The sequence below is a fragment of the Muscardinus avellanarius genome, assembly GCF_963383645.1.
Source record: "Muscardinus avellanarius genome assembly, chromosome: 11".
In the NCBI taxonomy this organism is placed as follows: Eukaryota; Metazoa; Chordata; class Mammalia; order Rodentia; family Gliridae; genus Muscardinus; species Muscardinus avellanarius.
This window is the reverse complement of record NC_137797.1, coordinates 76,703,259-76,715,864: the sequence shown is the minus strand read 5'-3', so window position 1 is coordinate 76,715,864 and position 12,606 is coordinate 76,703,259. Positions and strand designations below refer to the sequence as shown.

Here is a 12,606-nt window from a genome sequence, read left to right as displayed (position 1 = left end):
AACTAATGTTCTCCTTTAATTTTTAAGCTACTTTTCACAACCTACTTTACATTAATATCTTCATCAAGGTTTAAAACAAGATAACCACTTATGAGTACCAAAAAATATTTTTAGTTTTATCTCAATTATTTTTACTTCGAGCTAACTCTATATCTTTGTTTTGTGACTTTACAAATATTACCTAGTCCTAAATATTCCAATTTCAGCTCTCCATATATCTGAAAGAAAGATACTTTAGGCTTATAGTGAAAGACATAATAAAGATGATTACATGAAGAAAAATAACATGAAATTATCAGTGGGTAAGATTGATCGAAATGTGCGCACTATATATTTAAAAAATGAAATAGCTTAACATCTTTTTTAAAAAATTCCAAAATGTGCTATGAAAAGAAAATTACATCACTTGGATCTAATTTTCTCTGTGGATCTGCAAGGCAAAGTGTGGCTACTCAAAAGAAAAAAAAATTATGAATTACAGAGATTTCACAGATTCCAGCCTTTGGGAAAAGAAAGAAAAAATGGAACTTTCATAAACAGTGACAGCAATCATCTGCAATTTCTCAAGACTCTGTTCTCCTGCGTGAACCCCTTGTTCAAAGTTCATCTAAGATGCTGAAATGAAAAGCATGAGTACTGGAATCCATAGTTGATGGAAATTGCATGATTGTACATCATTCAACAAATTTTTAAATTGCCTAAAGAAAAAGTTATCTAACTAGTTTTGCATTGTCCTAATGGATTACTATTTCAGTCCATGCATAAAAGAGGACAAGAAGAGTCTATTTCATGTAGCTTAGAATAAACTCATCTCTGCATAGCCAAGAAAAATATTTTACTTGAGAAAATTGTGAAGATGGAAATTATAAATTGGCTCATCTTATTCGTAATGAAATTGGTATCCATTTTGATTGATGGGTATTCTTTCTGATTGGTTGCTGCCTATCCTATTTTGACTATCCCTCCAGAGTTTAAAAAATATCACACATTAAATGCAACAGTTAAATGTAGTAAAATACTATTGGTACAATTTAATATGTTTTAAGAAGGGTATTATTCCAAAAATAATAATTTCATTATAAAGGGATAGAAACAACAAATACTTTAGCAATCCAACAAAAATTAAATCAATCATAGACTAAAATATAGCCAATAAAGTCTTAAATCACTTGGAAACTTATTAACTTCTCTTAACAAGATTCTTTACAATCTAACTTCTCAGAATTAGGGATGAATATTTAGAAGTAAATTTCTCAGAAAAGTTAAAAATGCTTTCTCCTGTAGTCCTTTTATTTCCTTCATTTTTAAGTAGCTTAATTGAGGCCATATTTCTTGAAATGTATTCCACTGTCTTTTTATAATGCCTGAGGGGGTACAATTTGAGATAAAAAGCCTTCTTCACCATCTATCCCAATAGCTCAGCACATTATCAAACTAAAATTCAAAAACTTCAAGAAATCACTTCACACTTATTCTATATTAAAATAAAGTTAATTTAAAAAAGTGTCCACTTAGTAAGATACACAGAAAATTTAGAGATCAAGTTCTAATATAGTGCTAAATCTCTGTATAATTTTACTTGTAATGTTTCAAACAACTTTTAGGGGGCTGTACCTATAAGAATGGGTACTGTTTCTGATGAATTTTTATTTTTTCTTTCTTGGGTTTATACTTTTCATGCCTGTCTTTCAACTATTCATTTTGCTGATTTCTCTCTCATATCATTTTTAGGAGCCCACCAATATTATCTGTGCTATAGGATACGCCACACCTATTACAATTCATTTATAGCCCTGTCTCAGAAGTGGTGGAACCTGCGCAGCCCATGCAACGCTTAATTGTTGCAGGAAGATTCCAATCATAAGATAACAGTGTGATTCTACTTTTTTGTTTTAGGTAAAAGTTATAAAGTGCTTTACTTTTTATCAGATTTTAAAAATTTGGATTGATAAAAAATGCTTAAAAACTAAAAACTTCAGACAATCAAATTTTAATTTACTGTAAACAATACTGGAAAACTATTTTGATTTATTATTTCCACAAAAAATAAGTTTATGGGTACTACTGGGTAGCTTTTATTACTTACGTACAAAACGTTGGGATTAAAAGGCTAACTATTAACAGATAGAAAATTTGGACTCAATTGAAGTGGGCTGTTTCTAATATGTAGGGAATAGCTTTAAAAAGGCAGAGTACAGTTTGAAAATATATTCTATCGTCTTCATTGTTGCATTTCTATTCATGTGTACTTAGCTTTCCAAGTTGTCAAATCTAAGTTTACATTGGATCTCTGCTACTTAGTTGCTGTATAAATTAGTAGCTGTGTAAGTTAACCTTCCTAAGCATTCTGTTTTTCTCACCTATAAAATTAGGATAATATCTACCCTGTAAAAATGTGAGGTTCAAATAATATCATCTGTGTAAAACATAATAATGTGTGTATTTGTTAATAATAAAAAGCTATTAGAGTATGAATAAGAAAGTAAAGTCAAATATGTTAAGATCTCTATCATAGAAATAATGCAAATATTTATTATATATGAGTGGACCAATTATCTAGCAATCTAGCCTTTCTTTTATTTCTTTCTTTGTATTTTAACTTCAAGAATATCAAGTTCTCTATTTCCTTTGTACGTTTTCCAAATGTACATAAACTTCTGTGTTTTCTAATAAATATGGATTTTTCTATAAGTTATGAATGTGCACTTAGCCATAAAGAAGTGAATTGTGAACATAAAAGATGACGAGTAAAAAAGAACTGTGTACATAATGGGTAATATTTAATCAGCAGGGTTTTCCAGAGGCACCTATTTCTTACCTTTATTGAAAAAAATTTAAATACTTAATTATACTTTGGATGAACCATTCAACCCAGGTATTTACAGGAAAAAGGGACTCTACTGTTCTATAGATAAAGGTACACCAATAAATATATTCCATAGGTCCAGGCAATAATTTCTTTCTTTTTTTTTTTGGTGGTACTGGGGTTCCTGGAAGCCCTTCTACCTCCAGGCTACACTCCCAGACCTATTTTTACATTTTTTTATTTGGAAACAGGGTTTCCTAAGCCAGCTCGCGCGCTGGCTTCAAACCTGCGCGATCCTCCTGTCTCTGCCTCCCAAGCGCGGGGATTACAAGCATGCGCCACCATGCCCGGCAGGCAATAATTTCTTTAGCTCAAGCTCAAGAAGATGATTGAAATTCAATTCTGAGACTTCTATTCAACTTAGAATGAATCAGGATAAGAATGTGAGGAGTCTACCTGAGGACACATTCAGCCTGAAAGCAGAGGAGACAAAGTGAAAAATGCATCTATCTAGGCACACAGGCAGGATTTGTGATCCAAATCAAGATGCGCCTGAAGCCAATTATCCTCTGTTCCCAAAGGGCCCAGATCATCTTCTTTTTAGGTAAGCCAATAGAATTGGGTGTCCTATCACACTTGCATATAAACAATTGTGTTTATTTAGGTGTCATTTGTGAGGTAATAAATTACCCTAGGGCTTAAATAGTGTGGTTTAAGTTGAGGAACATGAAAAGAAGACATTAATAGAAGGCGGGTGTGGTGGCGCACGTTTGTAATCCCAGCACTCAGGAGGCTGAGACAGGGGGATCGCGGTTTGCGGACAGGCTCAGCTACTTAGTGAGATCCTCCAAAACTTACTGAGAAAACAGGGCAGGGGGTGTAGCTCCAAGGTCAAATGCCCCTGGGTTGCATCCCCAGACCAGCAAAAAAAAAAAAAGAGAAAATAGTAATAGAAATAGATTTATTTTCATCTATATAAGAAATACACCAATATAGCAAATAAGTGTATTCATTTATAGATATCACTGCTTAAGAAGGAAACTAGCCGGTGTGGTAGCGCACACTTTTATTCCCTGCGCTTGGGAGGCAAAGACAGGAGGATTGCGCAGGTTTGAAGCCAGCCTCGCTGGTTTAAGAGACCCTGTTTCCAAATAAAAATAGGCCTGGGAGTGTAGCCCAGAGGTAGAAGGGTTTCCAGGAACCCCAGTACCACACACACACACACACACACACACACACACACACACACACACACGTGCGTGCGCGTGCGGGAATGAAACTAATTTTTTAAAAAATGAATTGATAGTTTGGTTTCCTTTCTTATAGGTAGACACCCAGAATTGTTATTGCTGGATCTCAGGGTAGTTTTGACTTACATAATGCATGTGTATCTATGTTCATAGCTGCACAATTCACCATTGCCAAACTATGAAACCAGCCAAGATGTCCACCAACAGATGAATGGATTACAAAATTATGGGATATATACACAATGGAATTTTACCCAGCCATAAAGAAAAGCCCAGTTATATCATTTACAGGGAAATGGATGGAACTGTAGGATATTATGCTAAGTGAGATTAGTCAATCACAAAAAATAAGAAATGGAATGCTTTCTCTAATATGCGAAAGCTAAGGAGAAATGGGTAACAGAAGAAACTCTAGATGAAGAAAGAGATCCAATAGAGGAGCAAATAAGGAGACCTAACTGAGGGGATGAGGTGGGGGTGGGGAGGGAAACTCTCTCAAGCATATAATGTACTTAAACAAACATATCAAAGTCCATCGTTAAGCCAAGGATGGGAAGGAGAGATGGGGACGGAATGGAGTGGGAACTGCGTAAGGGCTAATGGGGTGAGGTGTGAGAGGTGTGAGTGTATATCTACACAAGTATTTTATTCCTTAAGATGTATGACCACAATGCACCAATTTAAAAAACTAAAAAGTAAATAAATAATAAATAAATGAATTGAGACTCAATATGAAAATGTTGTTAATAGTACACAGATAACAAGAACCATCCAAACTTTAAAGAAAACAAGCAGCACCAGCTCAGCCTTCCTCATATGCACGTTCCTTTACTTATAATTATGAGATGTGTTGAAGTAAATAGTAAATTGAAGGGAGACATCCAGTGAATGGAACTGAAGTGTCTTGAAAGCACAGTATGGGAGTGTCAAGAACACAGAAAGAAAAAGGAAAGGAATGCAGATATTTCTGCCCTGTTATTTGTTATAAGCTTCCTTGAAAAAGCTCTCAAATATGAAAAGAAGTGAAAAAAAAAATTCTTGCTACATTTCTTCTGACCTGCTAGAAGACAGTCAGGTGCAGGGTAGTCAAAAAACAAAAGAACAATAAAAACAGCAAAACAACACACACACACACACACACACACACACATATACACACACACAGTGTTGGTGGGATCTGACTCTGTACAACTAACTCTTTCAGAGGTGAACACAGCATCGTTATCATTAGGCACACAGGCCTGGAACTAGAGGCCATTTTTATTACAAGTGAATGTAGGAGTTGATTCAAAATTCAAACTATAAAGATAGTTTGAAAGTCAGCAAATGCCAGGAGAACTCACTTATTTAATTCTGCATATTTAAAGTCAGAAACTGATATGATCTTTATTATAAGTGGTACCAAATGTTTCAAGAAGGACCAGCTTGTCCAATTTTTATCTGAGTGTTATTTGAGCCAGAGTTTTGCAATCCTGGCTGCAAACAACAACAACAATAACAACAAATAACTTTATCAGAGAATTTAAAAAATAGTGCTACCAAAGGCCTCACCTCTTATCAGTCATATCAGAATCTCAGGCAGTAGGGGAATAGGCCACAGTGTGGCTTGCCATTGTATTTTTAAGTGTGCTAATTAAATAATCAATGTTTAAGACTGTAAACAACTTAAATATAGTTCAATTTTTGTAACTAGCTTCCCCATTCTTAATTTCCTCTTTGTAATACATTCTTTTTTTTTTTTGAAGGAAATGGAAGTGGAAAAGACTTCTCTTCATGTCTGAAAGGCCCTGTCTCAGTTCTGTACTCAAATCTTGCTCTACCCAACCTTGACTAACTTCTGCGCTATTCATCACGCTAATCTCTAAGTAGCAACTGGACACTTGTAAAGAATTAAAGACGGTCACAACTTTTTGTTATTCCTCCTATTGATGGAGAAGCCAATTTCCCCTCCTTGAATCTGGGCTGGCTCTCGACTGCTTTGAAGAATGGATTAAGTGCCAGTTCAAGAATTTATCTCTAGCTTGTAATCTCAGCATTTGGGAGACTGGGACCAGCGGATTGTGGACAGCCTCAGCTATTTAGTGATGCCCACTGCAACTTAGTGAGACACTGTTTCAAAATAAAGAATAAAAAATAGAGCAGGGGACATAGCTCAGAGGTCAAATGCCCCTGGGTTCTATCCACAGACCTGAAAAAAGAAAGAAAGAAAGAAAGAAAGAAAGAAAGAAAGAAAGAAAGAAAGAAAGAAAGAAAGAAAGAAAGAAAATAATTTATCTCTAATTAAAAAGCCCCATGGCACCATTTAAATCTCACTACTATCTTACTAAAGAGACTATGGGGAAAAGTCCTGGGAGTAAACGGAGTAGGAGGGAGTCCTGCCTATGCACAGCCTCCCAGCCGTTCCTACCAAGATACCCACCACTGAGTGAGGCCATCTTGAACTTTCCAGCCCTGTCCACTTTCCTATTAAACAGAAGAGTGACCACCACATGGAGTAGACCTAGCAGCTTTTTAGAAATGAAGATTTGCAGGCCTCAAATAAGACCTAAGGAATTTGAATTGGGATCTGCATTTTAATATGATCTTCAGGTTATCTGTATACACAGGAAAACTTGAGAATCAATGACACAGTATACCTTTGACTGCCAAAGATGCTATAGGTAAGCTGCAAATTGGAAGTCCAAAATCAAGACTGAGACGAGCCAGATGAGATGAGTAGGTAGAGACATTCTATACTTAAGATATACCCCCTACCCTTCTTATGTTTTATTCAAAACAGAGTTTTACTAGGTTGCTGAGAATCTCTATAGCTGAGACTGGTCTGAAACCTACGATCCTCCTGTCTCAGCCTCTCAAGTACTGGGATGACAGACTTGTACCACCACATTCAGCTGGAGCATTTTTGAGTCTTACCAAATTCCACACATCCTCTGTGTAAGGCATTGGTTCAGGCACTGTAAAGATAAAAACTCTTATGACCCACTTCCCTAAAAACTCTTCAAAGGGCAGGCCAAATCTTAAATCACATTATTATTCCCAAAGAGCCTAACCTAGAATTGAGATTCAAAATCTTCACTGATTGAATGGGAAAGGAGCTTAAAACAAAACAAAAACAAAAACAAAAACAAAAATAAAATGTACCATGCTACTAAAGATGATGGGAATAGGTGATTTTTATTTCTACTCTTAATTAGGATAAGAAGAAAAAATAAGCCAGGGACATGAAAACAAATGCTGCATGTGGAAGCTAAAATGTTGATCTTAAAGTAGAGAATAGAATGGTGGTTACCAGAGCTCAGGAAGCATGTGGGAGAAGGAGGGATATAAAAAAAACTCCTTTTTACTTTTTTCCTACCTAATCTGTGCTTTGAGTCAGCATAAAGGCCATGATTGAATAACACTTAAGAATCGGATCAGTTTATTTGAAGCGCCTGGTCACGCCATGCAACTACATCCATTGTGAACACCAAAAATACCCCAGGTGCCTAGCTAGGTACTAACGTGTAAAGATAAAAATCATTCCCTGCACCCAGTGTGCACAGTGTACTACAGGAAATGAATTCACAAGTGTATAATTTCAATACAATATAGGAAGCTACACACAAGTTCATGATTAACAGAGTTTGTATGTGACTAATTAAAGAGCTTGTATGTAACTAATGTCCAGCTTAAGACTTGAATCTGTAGGATACCAAGTGTAAGAAGGTTTTTTTTGTTTGTTTGTTTGATTTTTTTTTGTTTTTTGTTTTTTGTTTTTTATTGTGTGTGTGTGTGTGTGTGGTACTGGGAATTGAACCCAGGGACATTTTACCTCCCAGCTATACCCCCAGCCCTACTTTTTATTCTTTATTTTGAAACAGGGTCTCACTAAGTTGCAGAGATATTAAGTAGCTGAGGCTGGCCAGGAAGCTGTGACCCTCTGGAACCCATGATCCTTCCGTCTCAGCCTCCCAAGTACTGGGATTAAAAGCATGCACCACCATGTTCAGTTTAAGAACCTTTAAAGAAGGGAACACACTGCCTCCTGAGGCAGCATATTTCATTTCTGAATAGCTTAAAGTTTGTTTGTTTGTTTTCTTATACAGAAATAAAGCTGTAAGTTCCTTATACTTATTGGTTCTAGACCTGCCATCTGAGAGGCAGCACAGACGCAGCAATGCACATCTGTTGGATTCTGAAGTCGTCTAGAAGTCTACCAGTGAAGAACATAATTGGTGAAAGAGGGATTTGAAGTGAGTACTTATAGTAAAAAAAAATATGGGAGGTCAGTTACAGAAAAAAACAAAAGAGAAATAAAAAAAACAAACAAACAACCCTTCACACACAAAAAACACTGTTGCCAGACAACTATAACTCAATAATATAACTAATAACAGCAGTTATATGCCTTTCTTTGTGTGTGTGTGGGGGGGGGGGGTACTGGTGTATAAAACCCAGAGGCATTCGACCTCTGAGTTATACCCCCATCCCTACTTTGTATTCTTTATTTTGAAGCAGAGTTTCATTGAGATTGCAAAGGGCCTCACTAAATAGCTGAAACTGTCCAAAAATGGCAATCCTCCTGTCTCAGCCTCCCAAATGCTGGGATTATAAGTGTGTGCCACCACACCTGGCACCTTTCTTTAATAAAGTTGTGCTGACTCAGATGCAGCACACACACACACAGGATAGAAACTCAGAGTTTGAGGTAAGTTACAAATATCTAGCAGAAATATCTTGGTTTTAATTCACTTTAGCATATAAATCATGACTGTCAATCATGTACCAAATTTGAAAAACATTTTGAGAAATACTATTAGTCTTTGGAAATAATTTGTTTGTAAACATTTCTATTTCATATCAGTTGCATTAACCTCCTACAATGAATCTTACAAATAAATCTTTTAAAATACATTTTGTTTTTAAATGAAATATCATAATGGTGCCTTTATAGGGGGTACAGTGTGACACTTCATACATAAAATGTATAATGGTCAGATAAGAATATCACCTTAGACATTCATAATTTCTTGGTGTTGAGTACATTCAAGAACCTATGTTTTGAAATTTCAATTAATCGTTTTCAACCACAGTTTTCCTATAGTTAAAGAGATCATTAGAAATTCTTCTTCTTATCTAATTGTTCTCTTTACCTATTAGCCATCATTAGGCATCCCTCTCTCTCACAGATACTTCCTAAGCTTTGGTAATTGCCATTCTATTCTATAAAATAAACATTTTTAGCTTCCACATGTAAGTGTAAGCATGTGGCATTTGTCTTCATGTCCCTGACTTATTTCACTTAACACATTCTTGCGCAGGTATCTTACTTTTTCTTTTAGGCACTGAAGATTAAACCCAGGGGCATTCTGCCTCTGAGCTATAGCCCCGGCCCAATTTTATTTTTATTTGGAGACAGTATCCCACTAAGTTGATGACTATCTCACTACTTGATGAGACCATACTCGAACTTGAGATCCTCTTATCTCAGCCTCCCAAGTACTGGGATTACAAGTGTGCACCACTACGCCTGGCTGGTATCCTACTTTATAAATATCCTTACCTTTACAAACTTTGCAGCAGCTATGAGACAAGGTAATCTGATGAGACTCTGGACAATCCAAAGCTGGACAGCCTGGACTTTCAACAAGCTTCATGGTTTGGTCCTGTTAGACAACAGAAAAATACCTTGAGTTTCATAATTAGGACTTAGCTAAGTGTATAGATCCAGCATTTGTCAGGCTCTTCTAACATGCCAGTGAAATTTTCACCCTGAGGACCTCTGCACAGGCCATGGACTTGTTCCAAAAATGGCATTAAATTTCATTTGGAAAGCAGTGCTAGGAATTAGAGCACCATACACTGCAGCCATGCTTGTCATGTGCCAAATATTTGGATATTTATGAAAAGAGTTGTTTTACACATTTGTAAAAACAATTATGACAAGGACAGTACATAAATGAGATCGGCGGGTTACTTTGAAAAAAAACATTAAATTAAAATAAGGCCTTTTAACCATGATTATTTCAAAGTTTTTTTTAATGAATTGTTTTTATATAAAATGATTGTTACAGCCTGGCGTGGTGGCGCACGCTTGTAATCCCCGCGCTTGGGAGTCTGAGACAGGAAGATCACACAGGTGAAGCCAGCCTCAGTTACTTAGTGAGGCTCTCAGCAACTTAGTTAGACCCTGTTTCCAAATAAAATATAAAATAGTCTCTGGGTTCTATCTTCAGTATCCCACCAAAAAAAAAAAAAAAAAGAAATGATTGTTGCAAATGATATCAGTAAAGAATATTAGGGCTCTTCCACAGGGAAAAAAAAATGAAAGCAGGATTTATGTTTCTCACAAACTAATGTCTAGCACATCTTCTGGTGCATAGTTGGCACTCACACTTTTTCTTGAATGAGTACATTAATGTAAAATCATTATAGTTCTAAGAACCAAAATAAATCAAATCCTTCTCAAGAAGGAGTCAAAATAGAAACTAATTTCCTAGCTGGGCATGGTGGCGCATGCTTGTAATCCCAACATTCAGGAGCCTGAGACCCGGAGGACCGTGGTTCGCGGACAGCCTCAGCTTAGTGAGGCCCTCTGCAACTCAGTGAGACCCAGTTTCAAAATAAAGAGAAAAAATAGGGCAGGGGGTATTGCTCAGTGGTAGAATGCCCCTGGGTTCCATCCCCAGACCTGAAAAAAAAAAAAAAGAAAGAAAAAAAAAAGAAACTAATTTTCTGACAACTGTAGTATCCTTGTCCTAGAAGGAAACATTTTGCTTTCATGCCATCAATCCTTTTGTGTGTATATGTGTGTGCTGGGAGGTACTGGGGGAGTACTGAGGATTTAACATAAGTTATGTGCACTAGCCTTTATACATAAGTTACGTGCACTAGTCTTGAACCTATGCTCCTCCTGTCTCAGCCTCTCAAGTATTGGAATTAAAGGTATGTACCAGGGAACTGGGTTTTCAATTTCCTGAAAACAAGAATCATTAACAGTACTAATATAATAACTTATATACAATATAGCTTACCCGTACAGAATTAATAAAATGACTCTTGGAAATCAGGCTTCCTTTTTTTATGTGGTACTGGGGATGGAACTCAGGGGCATTCTACCTTCAAGAGATACCACCAGCCCTATTTTTTATTCTTTATTTTGAAAAGGGTCTCACTGAGTTACAAAGGCCTCACTAAAAGTAGCTGAGGCTGGCTTCGAACCTGCACAGTCCTCCTGTCTCAGCCTCCGGAATGCTGGAATTACAAGCGTGAGCCACCACACCTTCCATTTTAACTACTGATAAATAGCTTAGATTTTTAGATATCATTTCTACAAGCACTGCTTTCATGAAGGAAGTACACACTTCAATATCTGCCCTTTCCTGGCTTATTTATGCAAAAGACTTGTTCTAAACTGTAATATCTTATCAAGAAAGCAGCAGAAGACATGTATACAGTAAAATCAAATGCTAGTCTTTCTTAGTTGTTATAATCAAAATCACAGCGCAGTACTGTGCTACTCTAAAAGACATTCCTACAACATATTTTTCAAGGCCATAATACTGACAATATAAGAACAGTGACTACAATTGTCAGCCCAGAAAATGGAAGCATAAGAGATCTATCAATTATCTAAAATTGTGACTACAAGAGCTAAGGTGCCTGAAGGGAAAAGAAACAATGGAAACTCTTTATGTCAAGAATTTAATCGAACTACAAAAGCTTACAATGATGTGACAGAGCTCTGCTGTCCAGTCAGTAGCCAGTAGCTACGTGTAACTCTTGAACACTCTAGTTGTAAAATACATGCAAGTTTTTGAAGACAAAGTTAGAGAAAATCATGTAAAATACTTCACTAATGCATTTTATATTCACTTCATGTTGAAATTATGTTTGAGAAATATGAGTTAAATGTAGAAAAATTAACTTATAAAAATTGTGTTCATGGCTTGCATCATATTTCTATTGCATAGCATAGGGCTTTGAGAATAGGAAATGATGCTTTTGTTTGTACAAATCGAACTTAACAATTATTTAATATTTAATGAGAAACTGTTGCCTATATACAATGTTGCCTATATACAAACCTCTAAAGTAGTTTAAATGGAAATGACTTTATAGCACATTTAAATTCAAATAAGCAACTATCCCAATAAACTCCCAAGCCACCATTATCAATAGTATAGGACATATTTTGATCAAATGAAACACACACACACACACACACACACACACACACACACACACCAAAATAGAGAGGTTCAAATGACCTCAAAATTCTTACATCTAAAGTTGTTGTTTGAAAGGTAGAAATTAATTATCCTTAGAAACCAGCTGGAAAAAAATTTTCTGCCTCCTTGAAATAACTTTTTCTCTGATTCCCTCCCTCATATTAGAGTTACTGGATCTCGCTCTTTTGGTCTATAGTGGGACTTACTCTACTCAAAACAGCACTCGTGTAGGCATGCTGACAGAGCAAATTCCATCTTGAAATACAGGTTCAGTAATTCATTTTAATGTTCCTATGACTCAGTTCTCTTAAGATACAACCTACAACACAGGAAAGCTGAT

The 12,606-nt window shown here is 36.1% G+C and overlaps 1 protein-coding gene across 1 annotated transcript in view; it reads right to left on the bottom strand.

Annotated features, from left to right (window-relative positions):
- NELL2 (neural EGFL like 2) overlaps nucleotides 1-12,606 on the bottom strand; it is a gene marked incomplete at its 3' end in the record, with an annotated part of 418,867 nt that overhangs the window by 225,086 nt on the left and 181,175 nt on the right. The window contains exon 11 of the mRNA XM_080706086.1: nucleotides 9,599-9,701. Coding sequence (XP_080562212.1) covers nucleotides 9,599-9,701 — 103 coding nt within the window. The remainder of the gene's footprint in view (nucleotides 1-9,598; nucleotides 9,702-12,606) is intronic.